Below are 20,249 nucleotides of genomic sequence, written 5' to 3' on the forward strand. Positions count from 1 at the left end.
TTATTGCAATCAAGAAAGAGCTCAGAGCTGAGCCTTGATGTAATCCCACCTCCACCTTGAATCCATCTGTCATCCATTCCTACCACCCACCTCTCACCATTGTCACACTGCCCTCATACATATCCTGCACCACTTCCGACTTCCTCATACAGTACCACACCTCCTCTCTCGGCACCCTGTCATATGCTTTCTCTAAATCTAAAAAGACACAATGTAACTCCTTCTGACCTTCTTTATACTTCTCCATCAACACTCTCAAAGCAAACATCGCATCTGTGGTGCTCTTCCCTGGCATGAAACCATACTGCTGCTCACCTCTCCTCTTAACCTAGCTTCCCCTACTCTTTCCCATATCTTCATGCTGTGGCTGATCAACTTTATACCTCTGTAGTTACTACAGCTCTGCCCATCACCCTTATTCTTGAAAATCTGTACCAGTACACTTCTACTCCACTCTTCAGGCATCCTCTGACTTTCCAAAATTGTGTTAAACAATGTAGTTAAAAACTCCACTGCCATCTCCCCTAAATATTTTCACGCCTCCACAGGTATGTCATCTGGACCAACCGCCTTTCCACTCTTCATCCTCTTCATAGCTGCCCTCACTTCATTCCTTGCTAATCCACTGCACTTCCCAGCTTGTTCCCTCTGTCTAGCCAATCGGTACAAGTCCTTTTCTCTGTCCTTTTTTTCCAACCTCTCATACAGCTTGCCATATGCCGTTTCCTGTTCCTTACGCTGCGTCTCCTTGTACTCCTCTACTTTCTTCATCTCTCTGACTATCCCACTTCTTTGCCAACCTCTTCCTCCATATACTTTCATGTTCTTCCTCATTCCACCACCAAGTCTCCTTGTCTTCCTTCCTCTGTCCAGATGACACACCAAGTACCTTCCTAGATGTCTCCCTCACTGTTTGCAGTAGTTGCCCAGTCATCTGGCAATTCTTCTCTACCACCCAGTGCCTGTCTTAACTCCCCCCTGAACTCCACACATTAGTCTTCCATCTTCTTCTTCCATTTGATCCTTGGCTCTGTCTTCACTCTCTTCCTCTTCTTGATCTCCAAAGTCACCCTACAGACCACCATCCGATGCTGCCTAGCTATGTTCTCCCCTCTCATCACCTTGCAGTCTTCAATCTCTTTTAGATTGCACCTCCTGAATAAGCTATAGCCCACCCGTGTGCACCTTTCTCCACTCACTTTTACACGTCAGCCTATGTTCTTCCCTCTTCTTGAAATACGTATTCATCACAGCCATTTCCATCCTTTTTTTAACATCCGCCACCATCTGTCCTTCCACATTCCTCTCCTTGACACCATACCTACACATCACCTCCGTTCCTTTTACCAACATGCCCATTGAAGTCCCCTCCAATCACCACTCTCTCCTCCTTGGGTAAACTCTCCACCAATTCATCCAACTCACTCCAGAATTCTTCTTTCTCTTCCATCTCACACCCAATTTGTGGGCATATGCACTGACAACATTCATCATCACACCTTTGATTTTCAGCTTCATACTCATCACTCTGTATGACACTCTCTTCACCTCCAACACACTCTTGACATACTCTTCCTTCAGGATTACCCCTACCCCATTTCTCCTCCCATCCACACCATGGTAGAAGAGTTTGAACCTACTGCCAATGCTCCTGGCCTTACTCCACCTAGTCTCTTGCACACACAGTAGATCTACCTTCCTTCTCTCCATCATATCAGCCAGCTCTCTCCCTTTACCAGTCACAGTACCAACATTCAAAGTTCCTACTCTCACCTCCACACTCCTACCCTTCCTCCTCTCCTACTGTCTCTCGACATGCCTTCCCCCTCTCCTTCTCCTTCACCCAACAGTAGCATAGTTTCCACCAGCACCCTGCTGGCAAACAGTACCAGTGGCGGTTGTTGGTAACCTGGGCCTCGACCAATCCAGTATGGAAATCTGATTCATGAGCCGCATATTTGATTTGGCAAAGGTATTACGCTGAATGCCCTTCCTGACGCAACCCTCCCCATTTATCCGGGCTTGGGACCGACACCAAGAATGCACTGACTGGTGCATCCCCAGTGGCTGTGTTGATGTATCCCAAATTGTTGGAACAGTAATTACCAAGTCCCTAGACCATAGTTATGCTAATGCTATTCAGCGATGATTGTGGATAAGGTGAGAATATGGGGTCTGTTGAGGCTTAGGGTTAGCGATGTGCTTCGTGAGGTTTAAAGTTAGGGTTAAAAAAAGTGATTGCATGTCATGGAAATTGTGTGTGTGCGTGCATGCTTACTATTGTATTTGTCCCTTTCCTTCACAGGGATTAATGAGTCGTATCAGATTGGGTTGTTCCAGGTGTTGGCTGCTGTTCTTCATTTGGGCAATGTGGAGATCAAGGACAGAGATTCAGACAGCAGCATCATTGCTGTGAGCATAACACGAAATACGCTTTCACTGACTATCAATGAGTAACAAATGAAAGAGACACCTTGAGGTTTGGGTTTTAAGGGATGGACTTTTACAATTTATGAAGGTAAACCAGCTTAAATTGATGCTTGGTGCATAAAGATTTAAGTCTTAACTTAGAGTTAAATGTTTGGAAAATATGGAAGTGGTAAATGACACAATAGATATGTGTGGGAGATATAAACTCCATGGTGCTTTTAATAACATCTCACTTTAGTGTAAAAAGAGTATTTAACAATGTGCCAACAAAAGTAAATAAGCTGTAATGCAGTATTCATGACCCCCATACAAAATCAAATCTAATATTTCTAATATAAATAGGCTTCATTGAGGAAAGTAACAAATTTTAACTCAGTCATCACTTTTAAAGACTTATAGATAGGAGGAATATATATTGGTGTCCTCGGTGTAAGAATATATCAATCTCTTGTGTAGTATGCACATACTAGCATTGATGGTACAGGGTCAATGGGACCTCGCATCCAATGCAAGACTGTGTAAGACATACAACTGACAGTGTATAGATCCCACACTACATATGTGTGTAGAGTGCTTCATATACATAAGTATTCTATCATTGTGTGCATTCAGTCAGCATTGCATACACGGTTGTTGCTATAAAAAGCTGAAAATGTCTCATGACCATGAAGCCTAGCAAAGCCACTGATATTGTATTATAGATGTTGTAAAATTGCACAAGTATCAACAAAGCTTTTCTCCATTTCTAAAAAACATGAAACATCGTAGTGTTTCAACCAGGCAGTGACTGTCAATTCCTTGTCTGTACTGTAGCCCAACAACAGCCACCTAACGGCATTCTGTGAGCTGGTTGGTGTGACCTACCAGGACATGTCCCATTGGCTGTGTCACAGGAAGCTGAAGACAGCCGCTGAGACCTACATCAAACCGATTCCCCGTCTCCAGGCAACCAATGCTCGCGATGCGCTGGCCAAACATATCTACGCTAAGCTGTTCAACTGGATAGTGGAGCACGTCAACAAGGCACTGGTCACCAACGTTGAACAGAATTCCTTTATCGGGGTCCTCGATATTTATGGGTGTGTATGTGGTGTGTTGTGTGTGTGTGGTTAAAAGATCGTCTCCCCCACTTCGAGATTTGCTATGTACCTCCTATGCCGCACAAACTGTGGCTTGGAGGAGTCATCGAACTCAACAGTATGCAATGTTACACAAAGCTTTGTACAAAACACAATTTGAGAAAAGATGGAAAAGATAACCAGGACAAACGGCAATATGGTAATTTTGATTATTTTTCAAGTATGGATTTAAATAGTGAGCTTTACTGACAGTGTTTCTTTCCTGAGATTAGACATTTAACTGGGATAACAGCTGGGTAACTCTCGACCTCTGCTCCTAAATCTCATCTCTTCCTTCATCCCTCACCAGGTTTGAGACATTTGACATCAATAGTTTTGAGCAGTTCTGTATCAACTATGCCAATGAGAAACTCCAACAGCAGTTCAATATGGTAAGCCGCATTCGTTTGCATATTAGCGTGTGTGCTTATGCGGGAGCATGCTCGGCTCTGTGTTTGATTTAGCATTTGAACATATTAAACTGCACGCTCTGTGGTATGATTTTTAAAGGATATTTGGTTCCAGCTTTTTTCAATGTTGCATATCACAGAGACTGAAGGGTTAGGATATTACAGTAAATTTCTGGTCAGCATTGAGCACAGGCACAGTTTAAAAGGGGGCTGCTTTAGGGCAGTATAATTTATTGTGGAGTTTTTTATTGCTCCCCCACTAAAGCATCTCATTACTCATTATAACTGCAGTCTCTTGGGCCTAATTTGACAATGTTTATAATGACAGGGTGAGGGTGTCTAAAGCTTTTATGATATTACTGTATTCTGTGCCTCTAAAACCCAAGCAAAGTTTTTACAGTATGCCACCATTTATTCTATATAATCAATAGCGTTTATTTTGTTTTGTTTTTTTTGGTTAAGTTTGACAATTTTGGTGGAAGTGCTACACTGGTATAGTCCAACGTTTAAAGCTTAAAACTGTGTGTGTGTGTGTGTGTGTGTGTGTGTGTGTGTGTGTGTGTGTGTGTGTGTGTGTGTGTGTGTGTTCAATTGTGTGAGTAGCATGTGTTCAAGCTGGAACAGGAAGAATACATGAGGGAGCAGATTCCCTGGACTCTAATTGACTTCTATGATAACCAGCCATGCATCAACCTCATAGAGGCCAAGATGGGCGTCTTAGACCTGCTTGATGAGGAGTGCAAGGTACTTTACTAAAAACATACTTACGAAATAAAACTGATTTTGATTATTTTTAACAGATAGAGCGCCAACAAACATGAAACACAATTACATGAGTGGTAATAATAAAAGCTAATAAAAAGTAGGGTTCTGTAATCCTGTTTAAGGAGACTTTTGATGTATATGAATTTACAAAACGGCACTGACAATGAACCCTTCCTATATTTGACATTTGGCTCAAGCATCAAGGTCTCTGTTTTCCCCCTGTACTTTTGTTTTACAAAGATGTTGCTTGTTATTTTTACAAGCATACAAAAATCATCAAATGTAGAATAAATAAGGCTTTAAGTTTGTAACTCACTAGTCGTGCTAGCTCTTTATTCAAGATCATCTAATCCACGCTGCCTCGCTTCCTCTCGATTACCTATATGTACTATTCCTCACAAACCACAGCGACACCTATAGGTCGATGATATATATCTATATATTCGGCGGTCGCGGAAGCAAAAACTCAGGTGTGGGAGGAGTTCAGCGAGGCTATGGAGGAGGACTTTCGGTTGACCTCAAAGAAGTTCTGGCAAACCATCCGGAGACTCAGGAAGGGGAAGCAGGGCTTGACTCAGGCTGTGTTCTGCCAGGGAGGGGAACTGTTGACCCGGACTGGAGATGTTGTTGAGCGGTGGAAAGAACGCTCGAGGAGCTCCTGAACCTGGCTAACACGTCCCCTATTCAAAAAGGCAGGTCGGAGGGTGTGCTCCATTTATCGGGGCATCACATTGCTCAGCCTCCCTGGGAGAGTCTACTCTAGGGTGCTGAAAAGGAGACTCTGACCGACTGTCGAACCTCGGATCCAGGAGGAACAATGCGGATTCCGTCCTGGCCATGTAACAACGGACCAAGTCTTTACCCTTGCGGGAGTGCTGAGGGAGGCATGGGAGTTTGACCAGCCAGTCTACATGTGTTTTGTGGACTTGGGGAAGTCTTACAATTGTGTACCCCGGGGCACTCTGTGGGGGGTACTGTGGGAGTATGGAGTACCAGATCAGTTGCTACAAGCCATTCGGTCCTTGTATAACCAAAGTGAGAGCTGTGTCTGCATTCTCAGCACAAAGTCAAACACGTTTTTGGCGGGTGTCAGACTCCGCCAAGGTTGTCCCTTATCTCCGATTCTGTTTGTGATATTCATGGACAGGATCTCAAGGCGCAGCCAAGATGATGAGTGTGTCCGTTTTGGGAACCTCAGAATTGCATCTCTGCTCTTTGCAGATGATGTGGTTTTGTTGGCTTCATCAGAATGCGACCTCCAGCGTGCACAGGGGTGGTTTGCAGCTGAGTGGGAAATGGCCAGGATGAGAGTCAGCACCTCCAAGTCTGAGACCATGGTTCTCCACCGGAAAATGGTGGATTGCTCCCTCCGGGTTGGGGATGAGTTGTTGCCTCAAGTGAAGGAGTTCAGGTATCTCGGGGTCTTGTTCATGAGTGAGGTTAGGATGGAGTGGGAGATTGACAGGCGGATATTGGTGCAGCATCAGCGGTAATGCGTACATTTTACCGGACCGATGTGGTGAAGAGGGAGCTGAGCCAGAAGACAAAGCTCTCAATTTACCAGTCAATCTTCGTTCCAACCCTCACCTATGGTCATGAGCTTTGGGTAGTGACTGAAAGGGTGAGATCACAGATACAAGTTGCTGAAATGAGTTTCCTCTGTAGGGTGCCTGGGCTCAGCCTTAGCAATAGGATGAGAAGCTTGGCCATCCAAAGGGAGCTCAGAGTAGAGCCGCTGCTCCTTCGCATCGAAAGGAGCCAGTTGAGGTGGTTCGGGCATCTGATTAGGATGCCTCCTGGGCAACTTCCTTTGGAGGTTTACCAGGCACAGCCAACTGGGAGGAGACCCCGGGGTAGACCCAGAACTCGCTGGAGGGACTACATGTCTAGTCTGGCCTGGGAACACCTTGGAATCCCCAAGGAGGAGCTGGAGGGCGTTGCTGGGGAGAGGGATATCTGGAGTGCCCTACTTGGCTTGCTGCCACCGCAACTCGACCCCGGGGAAGTGGCTGAAGATGAATATATTTTATATATATATATAAAGTTGCATTTTTATAGCGCTTTTCTAGGGGCAACAGCCACTCAAAATGCTTTACAATTAATTGATTCACACACACACTATAATAATAATAATACTATACAATACAATAATAAAATACAATAATACCTACAATAATAATGATAATAATCATAAAGTTAAGAGTAAATAATGTTACGGTGTTGACAACAACAGATAACCAATTTTTCAACTTGACATCATTTTACAGTTGTATAGATGTTGATTGAGGTCATATTTTTGTTAAATTTATGTTTTATCTAACATGTTGTCGAGCTGCAGTGTGGCAGTACAACTTACCCCTAGCTAAGGTATTTTAGGCCCTGTTCACACATGCATCTATCTATATACACTGCTCAAAAAAATAAAGGGAACACCTAAAAACACAATATAGACCTCGATGAATGAAATATTTCAGCTGAAAATCTTTATTAGACAGAGGAATGTGTTTAGAGCAAAATAACCTAAGAATGATCAATGGAAATCAAAATCATTAGCCCATTAAGGTCTGGATTCAGAATCATACTCAAAATCAAAGTGGAAAATAAGAACATAGGCTGATCCAACTTCTGTGGAAATTCTTCAAGACGATTCAAAATAAGGCTCAGTAGTGTGTGTGGCCTCCACGTGCCTGTATGCACTCCCTACAACGTCTGGGCATGCTCCTGATGAGATGACGGATGGTCTCCTGAGGGATCTCCTCCCAGACCTGGATCAGGGCATCGGTCAACTCCTGGACAGTCTGTGGTGCGACATCGCGTTGGTGGATGGTACGAGACATGATGTCCCAGAGGTGCTCGATTGGATTCAGGTCTGGGGAACGTGCAGGCCAGTCCATAGCATCAATGCCCTCGACATACAGGAACTGCTGACACACTCTGGCCACATGAGGACGAGCATTGTCATGCATGAGCAGGAACCCAGGGCCCACTGCACCAGCATATGGTCTGACAATGGGTCTGAGGATCTCATCCCGGTACCTAATGGCAGTCATGGTACCTCTGGCTAGCACGTAGAGGTCTGTGCGGCCCTCCAAGGATATGCCTCCCCAGACCATCACTGACCCACCACCAAACTGGTCATGCTGGAGGATGTTGCAGGCAGCAGAACGTTCTCCACAGCGTCTCCAGACTCTCTCACGTCTGTCACATGTGTTCAGTGTGAACCTGCTCTCATCTGTGAAGAGCACAGGGCGCCAATGGCAAATCTGCCAACCAAGATGTTCTCTGGCAAAGGTCAATCGGGCTGCACGGTGTTGGGCTGTGAGCACAGGCCCCAATTGTGGACGTCGGGCCCTCATACCATCCTCATGCATTCTGTTTCTCACTGTTTGAGCAGAAACCTGCACATTAGTGGCCTGTTGAAGGTCGTTTTGTAGGGCTCCAGCAGTGCTCCTCCTGTTCCTCCTTGCACAAAGGACCAGATAGCGGTCCTGCTGCGGGGTTGTTGTCCTCCAGCGGCCCCCTCCACGTCTCCTGGTATACTGACCTGTCTCCTGGTACCTCCTCCATGCTCTGGACACTGTGCTGGGAGACACATCAAATCTTCTTGCCACAGCACGCATTGATGTGCCATCCTGGATGAGCTGCACTACCTGAGCAACTTCTGTAGGTTGCAGATACCGCCTCATGCCACCTCTAGTGGTGAGGGCACTAGCAAAATGAAAAACTAACCAAAGATCGGCCAGAAAAGATGAGGACAGGCAAATGGTCTGTGGCCACCACCTGCAAATCCACTCCTTTTATAGGGTTGTCTTGCAAATTGTCTAATTTCCACCTGGTGGAAATTAGACAATTTACCTACAGGTGAAATTGGTTCACAAATCAGTGTTGCTTCCTAACTGGACAGGTTGATATCTCAAAAGTGTGATTGACTTGGAGCTACATTGCATTGCTTATGTGTTCCCTTTATTTTTTTGAGCAGTATATATATATATATATGTAGATAGATGCAATACGCATGGTCGGCTCACAGCAAGAAAGTCCTAGGTTCGAACCCCGGGGTTGTCCAACCTTGGGAGTCGTCCCGGGTCGTCTTCTGTGTGGAGTTTGCATGTTCTCCCCGTGTTTGCGTGGGTTTCCTCCGGATGCTCCGGTTTCCTCCCACAGTCCAAAGACATGTAGGTCAGGTGAATCGGCCATACTAAATTGTCCCTAGGTGTGAATGTGTGTGTATGTCGGCCCTGTGTGATGGACTGGCGGCCTGTCCAGGGTGTCTCCCCACCTGCTGCCCAATGACTGCTGGGATAGGCTGCAGCATCCCCCCGACCCTGAGAGCAGGATAAGCGGTTTGGATAATGGAGGGATGCCTTGAGATTAAGATTCATGGATTCAAATAAGATTCGGTACGATTTAAATTTCACATGGCTTAAGGACATCGAAGTATACAAACACTGTTATCCTCAACACGAAGCTCGCCTACGCGGTGTTTCCTAAACTAAACAATTTTTTTGCTAGTTCAACCACGCAAGTACACAAACATGGAAGCACACACTCAAAAGTGCCACTGAATTTATATAATGAAATATCAGCAATCAAATCAGTCAAACTGTAACAGTAATTGTTATGTTACTATGTTTGGCCTCGGCGTTTACATCCCTGAGGACCGAACAGGAAAAAGGTGAGGCAGCGTCTTTTATCACCTCAGGTTACTGAAGGAGTTCAGTGTCTCCCCACTGATCCAGAAAACCTTTTACTCAGAAGGAGTTTCTTCCCCCAGGCCATAAGGACACTAAACACAACATAACAATTACTTGTACTTGGCCAGTTACCCCAGTCTTCTGAGCCATCCTGGTCGCTGCTCCACCCCCTCTGCCGAGCTGGGGAGGGCTGCAGACTACCACATGCCTCCTGCAATACATGTGGAGTCGCCAGCCACAGTGAGGAGTTTCACCAGGGGGACGTAGTGCGTGGGAGGATCAAGCTATTTCCCCCAGTTCCCCCTTCGAACAGGTACCCTGACCGGGCCAGAGGAGGCACTGGTGCTGGCTGCCCACCCGCAGACACGGCCAATTGTGTCTGTAGGGACGCCTGACCAAGCCGGAGGTAACACGGCGGTTCGAATCGGTGATCCCCGTGTTGGTAGGCAACGGAATAGACCACCACGCCACCCGGACACCCTAATAACTATTACTTTTGTAGTACTACTGCCACTTTTACCACTTTGCCACAGACACTTCCCACTTTGCTCATTCAGTATATTTACACACTTGTGGTACATGTACTTGTATAGCAACTGCACAATATATGTATGTAGCAGGATATACCTTCTGCATACCCCCCAGATATTTCTTTTTACTTTTTTTTAAAAAAATTTATTATATTTTACTCTCATTTTATTATTATTGTTGTTCCATTGTACTTGTACATGAAGTGTGTGACAAATAAACCTTTGGATCTTGAATCTTGAATTTGATCCTGGGGAGGATTCGAAGCGAAGTGGCTGCAGAGACGAGGGCGGAGGGCTTGTGGGTTGCGGTGGAAGGTTTGCACTTCTCTGTGAGCCCATCTGTCCTTTTACACCCACATTCTGCTTTACAGTAAATCAACCTGTTAGCACCTCCCACCACATACTAGACCTTGGCATTTAACGCCCACACAAATGGAGGTCGCCTGCGTGAGGAAACGCAGCTTAAAACCATGGGTTCTGGAAAAGCGAACAGCAGCTTTCTTTTCAGAGGCTGACAGTCGCTTGTATACCGCCGAGCTTCGTCATCCTTCAAAGGAATATCTCTCCAGGTTCATTGTCTGTCGTATTCATGTGATAAATAGCGATTCGCCAGACTTTTAAGGAAATTAATGGCCGTGCTTACTCGAACCTCAGATTGTTGAATGGTCATCAGCTGACAGCTCAGATGGCGTCCATGGATCTTTTGATAAAGCCGAGCTAGGTGACGGTCAAGAGTCTCAGAAATTACCGTTTCAACAACACATATTCCAGTGCCAACTATGTAAAATACACTAGATTTAATCCTCCTCATATATTTAAGCAAGTTTTTTTTTGCCCCCCCAATTCAGCCCTACATCTCTGTGTGTCTCTGTTTGATCGCATGTTAAATCCTGTGCACTTTACTCTAGATGCCTAAAGGCTCAGATGATTCCTGGGCTCAGAAGCTGTATAACACCCACCTGAAAACCTGTTCCCTGTTTGAGAAGCCACGCTTGTCCAACCGGGCTTTCATCATCCAGCATTTTGCTGACAAGGTGAGCTTGTCAGGCAATCACACCATTTTGTGGCTGTATGTTGTTGTGTATATTTCTTAAGTTTTACTGTTCATTTTTTTGGCTTTTTTTTTTGGTTGGAAAGCGAATTTCTTTTGCATATCTGCACAAGATAAATGCATACAGGTTCTACAGATTATGTACTGCTTCCAGTAGTTTAGAGGTGTGTGTGTGTGTGTGTGTGTGTGTGTGTGTGTGTGTGTGTGTGTGTGTGTCTGTGTCTGTGTCTGTGTCTGTGTGTGTCTGTGTCTGTGTCTGTCCATGCTTTGTAAAGTGTTTGAATAATAAATGTGTGTACCAAATGCACAGTTATCCTGGTAACCATCAGTTGTGTGTTCACATGTAGTCTGTGCAAGTTCTTCTTATATGGCTGGCTGGATTACAGCCTCCCCTTCACTGCACCTCTGGAAGAATGAGTACATTTAGTTTCCTTGTCAGACATTAATTACAAGGTGCAGAGATTGTGTGTGTGTGTTATAATCCACACTTTATTTTTGTTTTACAGTCATAATTATATTCCATGGAGGTCAGTTTAGCAAACGTTTTTAGCCGTCCAACAGGCCACAGGCAGCCGCGGTGCTGTTACGGGTGCAGAATAGATGCAGGGTAACTGCAGGATGGACCGACTCAAAGCTAGCTATCACTGCTTTTACACAGTTGTTCAAAACATCGTGACCGTCCGTGTTTTCCATAAAAGTGTGTGCGGATTTTGAGCTTGAATTTGTGTCTCATGTGGTTCAGTGCAAAGTAAGCATCTCCATATCCTCCGGTGAGGTGTCAGCTGACCCAGTGTTTCCCATGCTGTTTTTAGAGCCTCGATCTTAGGTTACAGGTAAATGAGACAAGGGCTAAAGCAGGTTGTCCCAACCCATGGTTCTGGGACCTCTACAAGGTCAGGTGTTATTAAAATCTCATGGGGATTTCTTTATAAACTCCATACAGCTGGTGTCAGTATTGTCAATAAACACAGGAGAACTACCCTCGACTCTTTCTGAACTGCACAAAAGTCAATGGCCAGCTCAGAGGGGTATTTCACTTAGCTTCCATGAGAAAAATATTGTGTGTGGGGGGGGGGGGCACTCTGTGTTGTGAATGGGGCGTCGTCACAAGTTGGGCAGCATAAATCTCTGTGTATTTTGTGTTGTCGCGCAGGTAGAATACCAGTGTGATGGTTTCTTGGAGAAGAACAAGGACACAGTAAATGAGGAGCAAATTAATGTATTGCGAGCCAGCAAGGTGAGTGGTACCAAGACACACACACACACACACACAAACACACACCCACACACACACACACACACACACACACACACACACACACACATGCACATGCTTATACATTCTAGTGTCAAGACACTTTTAGCCCTTTCAAGCAAAAATCCACACTGAAGCAAGAGTTCAGTAGTTTCAGTAGTAGTTGAAATTGGTAGTAGTCAAGGTCCACGAGTGTCACGTTGCAATGTGACTGCCAGGATTCAGGGTTTCATTCCCTCTTTAGCGCAATGGATGGAGCAAAGCATGAAAAGTTTTCAAAGTGGAAGTTTCCTTCCAGATCAGATGTCCCATTGTTGTATTATGCCTGATCCCATGGTTTAAATGAGGAATTCAAACAATGCTTACAAGCAAATGTAGGAATGTTCCCTAATGTGGGTAATATCCTGTGCACATATACGTTAATAACCAAATAGAAGAGAAAACTGAATCCCAAATATAACCTTGAGGGGCCAGAGCACCAGCGCCTTCTTCTGTCCATGTAAACATTATGTATATTTCTCTAATGGCACCTATTGTTTTTGATATAGGTTTTTTTTTTTTGCAAAACAACAGTTTGAACACACACACACACACACACACACACTATATACAGTCCACAAAGGCCTTAAACATCGCATTTGCAAATGGAAATTAGCAGGATAAGAAGTAAACTGACTGGCTTATGAAACATATTTTTATGTGCCATTACTTCACTACTGACTACTATACTGGTATGGATTGATGCTGAACTTTTTGTAAATTGCACATTTCGATATAAGATGTCAATGTTTGATATTTTGATATTTTTTATTTATTCATACTGTTTTTATTTTTACTCTTACTTATTTGGTGTTATTCTTATTTTTGGATTGTCTGGTTTTATTTCTTTGTAAAGTGTTTTGTACTTTACAAAATACGTTGTACTGTACTACTTTGTAAATATCATTATTATTATTATTACTATTATCATTATTATTATTCAACTAGACAGTTGGCTTATAAATCCCATACATCCCATATCGTAGCTATAAATCAGTAATTCAATGAGGCATATGCAACCATGACATGCACGCACGCACGCACGCACGCATGCACACACACACACACACACACACACACACACACACACACACACACACACACACACACCAAATTGGTAATAAATTACACTAGTCAGATCTTCTGCAAAGGAGTACATTAGCATTGTGTGTGTGTGTGTCTGTCCGTCTGTTCTTGGTTCAGAATCAGAGAATCTATTTATTATTTATTTGTTGTGAAGGACTTGAACCTTTAAACACTGCTGTTGTATTCACCACACACACACACATTGTACACTCAAACACACATGCGAAAGCACGTACACAGAAAACATAGACTACAGTGTAGAATTCTGATCAATAAACTCACTGTGCCCACTGACTATTCTGTTATAGACATCGACAAGAGCAGAGCTGGGTAAGGGTTAAAGCGCTGTCTACGCTAACCTCTAACACAACCTCCTAACGCACACAGAAGGACACGCATGGAGGCACAGTCTGTGTGTTGCCATGGAAGTCACTGAAAATAACATAAATAGGTAGAAATGGTAATGACCTCCAGATGAGATTAAGCCTAATTAATTAAGTCTCTGTCGTTCTTAGCCAAGCTCATCCCAAGTGAGTGAGTGAGTGAGTGAGTGGGTGAGCGAGCGACCTAGCTAGCTAGCTAGCTTTATCCCAGCTAGCTCTCTACCTCTGCTTGGCTATTCCAGTGAAAATCACATTTATTACATCAATCAGTGTTCAAATGTTAAAAAAGAGGCTTGCACGTTTGTTTCATCCTGCACAATGTGGACTTTACAAACACCAACTGTATTTCCTGAACGCTTCGGGAACTCATCCACTCGCCCACATTTGACCATACGGCATTCTTCCTTTCAGAGACATCCCGTTCTCTGCAGCGAATAGGCTGTCAGTCAGTGGAAACGAATCCCAAACGATTTTCACTAGTGATGAAAACTCAATCATCAGATCATGCATCACACTTCCATGACGGCTTCATCGGTAGTCTGCCTCATTTCATTCCCTTTTTCTTTTGAATCATGTTGATGTGATGTGATGGTAATGATTTTGAAGTTTTGACCTCTGGGTTTTTCTTTAATTTTGGGTTTTTTTTTCCTTTAACTTACTCTTTTATTTCTTTAAATTATTTTTCTGTCATTGTGTCTCCATATGTTGTCTATGTATGTATGGTTCTGCCCACATCATGACAACACTTCCCCACCAGCAGAAGGTAAACAGATGGTGTTCTCGCCGGCCTGCCTTGTGGCCTTGTAGTTCTTATTATCTTCCTGTTTCACCTCTTCCCTTCCTTCTCTCGTGTGTCTTTATTTCTCCGACACTGACTTATTGTCACTGGTTTCAAAGCACTCTTAACAGCACTCGGCCATTTAAGGAGTGCGTGCGTGTGTGTGTGTGTGCGTGCACGTGTGCTTGTATGTGTGTGTGCGCGTGCGTGTGTGTGTGTATGTGCGCGTGCGCTTGTATGTGCACGTGCATGTTTATATGCAATGCTGCATGAGGTGCTCAGGAGGCACTTAGGGGGGGACCAGAAAGATGTGGGGAGATAAAAAGGAATGGGAGACAAAGGAAGAAAGGGATGTTTGTTTTTTTGTTTTTGTTTTTCCCAGAATGAGCCAGCAGCACGTTAAGCCTTGCTTGCTGTGGCTGTCCTGCTTAACAGAGCCGGGAGGAAAAGCAGCACAGTAGGAGAATGTGATGCTCCCCGCACAGCAGGGCAGCATTTGGGGAGCGCCTCCTTAATATAACCTGTGATGGTTGTGTGGCATCTTGTGTGATGTGTGCTTTATCCGCCTTTGCACCGGAGCAGAGCCTTTTAACACACAATGTGTGTCAAAATTGTTATCATGCTACTCTGGTGTAATACTTTCACACATGCATATATGGCGGTGGTGTATCGTCATATATGATTTGCATTACCTTTTATATAACATTTACTATCTTTTTATAACATTTATAGCTACTTTGCTGACTGATTCATCTTAACAAATCCTACACCGAGAAATCAAACCACACCTAACCACTTATCAACTTAAACCGTCGTTTTCAACCTTGTCTTCATGACCTTGCAATTAAAATTGCTGGGATTGGAAACGAAGTTATTGTAATTACACATTTGTTTACAGAGTTTGAAGGGTCATTGGTTTTGTGGTTGCTAACAATGTAGGAGCAATTGATTGTTGAGGCTTGCTGCATCAGCTCAAAATGTATCTGCAATCACGCTTTTTCAGCATGCACACCATGCATAGTACGATTTTATAGTAAGTATGTTTATGAGGATCCATATTACAAAAATCTAATTGCATTGTACTTTTAGTTATGATGTGTTTTAGAAAACTCTACGTTTTGATTATGAAAATATCTTATAATAATGTTGCTCACTCTAGCTTGATTTACAGTAAATCCGTGATACGAGATATAATACTTTATCAAAGTTGTAGTCATTTTTCTCGGAGGCACAGTTCATAAGCTCCACCTAGATGGTCCGCTGCTGCTATCTATCAGCTCTGTATGTTTGCGGCTGTTCCCAGTTTGACCTGCTGGTAGAGCTGTTCCATGATGAAGAGAGAGCCTCCAGCCCCGGTGGCCAGGCTCATGGTGCTGGAGGACGCACCCGCCTCAGTGTCAAACCTGCCAAAAGCCGGACTGGCACTTCCAGCAAGGATCACAAGAAAACGGTTGGCTGCCAGGTAGCTACCCCAGTTTACTACGTCAGCATCAGTCTCGTGTTTGACATGACATTTTTTCTGTAGTGTCACCTGCTATGGAAAAAAATGTGCCGTTGAAGGTTAACGTATGAGACAACAGTGGGTTATTAAGCCTTACTATCAGTTATCACCAGTGGCTCTCATTCTCATAATGTCTCTGTGTTGATGATAATGTTGATGAAGACAATGATGGCCAAAGAGAATGATGGAAGTGGTCTTCTCCTCCTTTCTCCTGTAGTTCCGCAACTCTCTGCAGATGCTAATGGAAACTCTGAACGCCACCACTCCTCATTACGTCAGATGTATCAAACCCAATGACTTCAAGTTGCCGTTCTCGTGAGTCTCCACTTTCTTCTGTACAGTCGATCTTTTCTGTCATCATCCCTTCCTCTACGACAAAAGTTTCTAGGCTTGTTTTAACGGTTGTTTTAGTCTTTGCCATCTGAATATTGATATTCATCAGATGTCTATATGACGTCACCCAGTATATTTTTAACCAGACAACATTCCCGAATACACAAGGTTTAAAAACAAAACAGTTTCACCACACTGTTGGATCAGTGTTAGAGGAAGATTATATTTACTCTCAAAGGATCTGCAGTTTTTTGGAAAAAAATTTATTTATTTATTTATTTATTTTTAAACTTTGTGCAGTTTCAATTTTGACATGCGCCAGTTGGACCAAAACAGTCAGAGAGCACCTGATATTCGTTTTTAGGCCTTCTTTGTTGTGTTTTTATTGGTTTTCTGTGAGGTGAACTCAGATTCAGAAGCACAGAGGTCGAGGGTTTGACTGACACAGCCCTGGCAAAACTCTTTGAATGATCCTGTATGAGAGAGGTGTCTGGAAAAGAATTGGTTGTTTAGGGACTGTTGGATATAAAGGTAGTACAGTCGTGTAGTATGTAATTTGTATCACCCACATCACATTTACTGAAGGCATATTTAATATATTATCAATGTTTTTGTTTTTGTTTTTTTAAACCCAGATAACAAATAGTTCCACTCTTATTATCGCTGTTGGTTGGGAGGGGCGGCACAGTGGCGCAGTGGTTAGCACGGCCGCCTCACAGGAAGAAGGTCCTGGGTTCGAGCCCCAGGGTAGTCCAAACTTGGGGGTCGTCCTCTGTGTGGAGTTTGCATGTTCCGCCCGTGTCTGCATGGGCTTCCTCCGGGTGCTCCGGTTTCCTCCCACAGTCCAAAGACATGTCGGTCAGGTGAATTGACCATACTAAATTGTCCCTAAGTGTGTGTGTGTGTGTGTGTGTGTGTGTGTGTATGGGGGGGGGCTGTGATGGATTGGCAGCCTGTACAGGGTGTCTCCCTGCCTGCCGCCCAATGACTGCTGGGATAAGCACCAGCATCCCACGACCCCGGTTGGGATAAACAGCTTGAATAATGGATGGATGGATGGATGTTTTAATGGTCAGGAGTTATCCCTGGTGGGCTAACACCTGGCCTAGAGGAAATTATCTGCTGTTATTTAAATTATCTGATGTTATTAAATTACTTACCTTCCTTTCTGCTTTGTTTCCCAAAGTATAAAATCACCGGTTCCACATTTCCCATCTCAGTGGGATGTTTGGGTCGGGCTAACCATGTTGACTTTGGTTATTTGTTGTTGGTAGATTTGATCCCAAGCGTGCGGTACAGCAGCTGAGAGCCTGTGGTGTCCTGGAAACCATCCGCATCTCAGCCGCAGGCTTCCCATCCAGGTAAGGACACACAGTGGATGTTTATTATGCACTGTATAGCCTTTAAAGGGCCAAAGTGTGTAATTTCTACATGAGTGCTGACCTCTTATCATTCAGCGATGTAAATTGCAAATTGGACAAGAAAGCAAATTCAAATAGAAATGTATTTGATATCCAGCACATTTGCCATAATCTGCCGTTTGCAAGCGGTCTCGGTAGATATCACTTTGCTGCTATCCATGCATGGTTGACTGAGGACTGCTAGTGCCAGCCAAGTCTTTGGGAGGCAGGGTCTTATCAAGCCGTTGAGTGGTTTTGTTGTTGTTAGAGGCTACATTGTATTTGAATGTAGGAATCAGAGGAGGTCGGGGAGAGTGAGTCGTTAACTTTGTTTCAATTAATACCCTTCAGCTGACCCTGCTGATATTTACATTTACACGTCATTAAGTTGTCTGTTTGTCATTATGGAAAGGGCAAATATTACACAGTGGCCCAGTGGTTAGCGCTGTCGCCTCACAACAAGAAGGTCCTGAGTTCGAACCCCGGGGTTGTCCAACCTTGTGGGGGGGGGGGGGTGTCATCCCAGGTCGTCCTCTGTGTGGAATTTGCATGTTCTCCCTGTGTCTGCGGTGGGTTTTCTCCGGGTGAGAATACCCACCACACCGGTTTCCTCCACCACCAAAAGAAACATGCATGTTAGGGATTATACTCCTGCCTGTGCCCCTGACCAAGGCAGTGGGAAAAGAACTGGAGTTGGTCCCTGGGCTCAGCATGAAGGCAGCAGCCCACTGCTCCTAGCTACACACATCACAGCTAGGATGGGTTAATTTGCAGTAACTGAATTTCCCCAAGGGGATTAATAAAGGAAACTTAATAATTAACTTGTTGAAAAAAAAAACTCAGAAAATTGAAATGCAGATATACACTTAGGTAGACGGTGGCCTAAAAAAAGCCCCCTCTCATTCAAATGTCTACTTTTTAATTCAAATGCCATCTGATTTGAACCTTTGTATGCAGCTAGATACCCTCCGAGCAGCTTCAAGTAGAAGAGTCCATCTGGAATACCAACTTAAACTGAACAGCTTTGCCTTGTAGCGAAGATTGATTTTTATATGCATGACGATAGACTTTTCACCGAGGAACTTAATTCATTCGTTTCAATACATCGCACAATAATAAAAAAAACTTTTTTTCAATTGTACAGATTTTAACAATGTGCATTACAAATACATATGAAACATACAAAATTGCTATGCTCACTCGTGTGTGTATGTGTGTTCCTCAGGTGGACCTACCAGGAGTTCTTCAGCCGTTACAGAGTGCTGATGAAGCAGAAGGATGTTCTTCCTGACAAGAAGATAACCTGCAAGAATGTACTAGAAAGACTTGTTCAGGTCAGGGATTTGGATTATGGGATTTCATTCCGTTTGATTCAAGCTCAGTATTGGTCTTTTCTCTTTCTTTTAATTTATCATTTTCTTTTCATATGTCTTCATTTCATACCGGACTTTTTCTCCTCTTCTCTTTCAGGACCAGGATAAGTATCAGTTTGGTAAAACCAAAATATTCTTCCGGGCCGGCCAGGTTGCTTACCTGGAAAAGCTGAGGGCAGACAAGCTGCGTGCTGCCTGTATACGCATTCAGAAGACCATCCGCTGCTGGTTGGCACGCAAGAAGTACCTCCGCAAGCGCCATGCTGCTATCACCATGCAGAGGATTGTCAGGGGATATCAGGCACGCTGGTAAGTGGACCACACACGCTAATGGAGTCCATCCAGCCAAGCAGAGTTAAATTCCGATGCAAGAATTTGTGTTGGCTACACTGGCAGAGTTTTGTCTGCTTTCATAGTAACACTTATGCTGACATACACGGTGAACAGTGGTACTATTCATACAGTATAAGTGAGAAAGGATAGAAAGAAGTTGAATGAGCGAGAAGTTAAAAGGAGCATCCCTGAGTGAATTTTACATAAATGTGGACATGCGTGCCCGGGTAGTGTAGCGGTCTATTCCATTGCCTACCAGCACGGGGATCGCCAGTTCAAATCCACATGTTACGTCGGGCGTCCCTACAGACACAATTGGCCATGTCTGTGGGTGGGAAACCGGATTTGGGTATGTGTCCTTGTCGTTGCACTAGTGCCTCCTCTGGTCGGTCGGGGCGCCTGTTCAGGGAGGAGGGGGAACTGGGGGGAATAGCGTGATCATCCCACGCGCTACGCCGCCCCCCGGCGAAACTCCTCACTGTCAGGCGAAAAGAAGCAGCTGGTGACTCCACATGTACCAGAGGAGATATGTGGTAGTCTGCAGCCCTCCCTGGATCGGCAGAGGGGGTGGAGCAGCGACCGGGATGGCTCGGAAGAGCGGGGTAATTGGCCAAGTGCAATTGGGGAAGAAAAAAAATGTGGGCATACTTTGGGGCTCATCTGAAAATGTTTGATTGATTTTCACTGAAGCGGAACGTGCATGAAATTAAATAACTCACAAGCTGTCTTGTAAATGACTTGTTTTATTCAGAAGAGACTATACAGGGCTG

General features: G+C 44.3%; 1 protein-coding gene across 1 annotated transcript in view; it reads left to right on the forward strand.

The window, feature by feature from the left end:
* Positions 1-20,249, forward strand: part of myo5aa (myosin VAa) — a 107,731-nt gene that overhangs the window by 59,415 nt on the left and 28,067 nt on the right. Inside the window, exons 9-19 of the mRNA XM_056278186.1 lie at positions 2,306-2,412; positions 3,244-3,509; positions 3,859-3,940; positions 4,562-4,702; positions 10,856-10,981; positions 12,152-12,235; positions 15,843-16,001; positions 16,258-16,355; positions 17,648-17,734; positions 18,999-19,107; positions 19,244-19,455. Of these exons, the coding sequence (XP_056134161.1) occupies positions 2,306-2,412; positions 3,244-3,509; positions 3,859-3,940; positions 4,562-4,702; positions 10,856-10,981; positions 12,152-12,235; positions 15,843-16,001; positions 16,258-16,355; positions 17,648-17,734; positions 18,999-19,107; positions 19,244-19,455 (1,471 nt within the window). The remainder of the gene's footprint in view (positions 1-2,305; positions 2,413-3,243; positions 3,510-3,858; positions 3,941-4,561; positions 4,703-10,855; positions 10,982-12,151; positions 12,236-15,842; positions 16,002-16,257; positions 16,356-17,647; positions 17,735-18,998; positions 19,108-19,243; positions 19,456-20,249) is intronic.

This window comes from Lampris incognitus, chromosome 4, assembly GCF_029633865.1.
Source record: "Lampris incognitus isolate fLamInc1 chromosome 4, fLamInc1.hap2, whole genome shotgun sequence".
In the NCBI taxonomy this organism is placed as follows: Eukaryota; Metazoa; Chordata; class Actinopteri; order Lampriformes; family Lampridae; genus Lampris; species Lampris incognitus.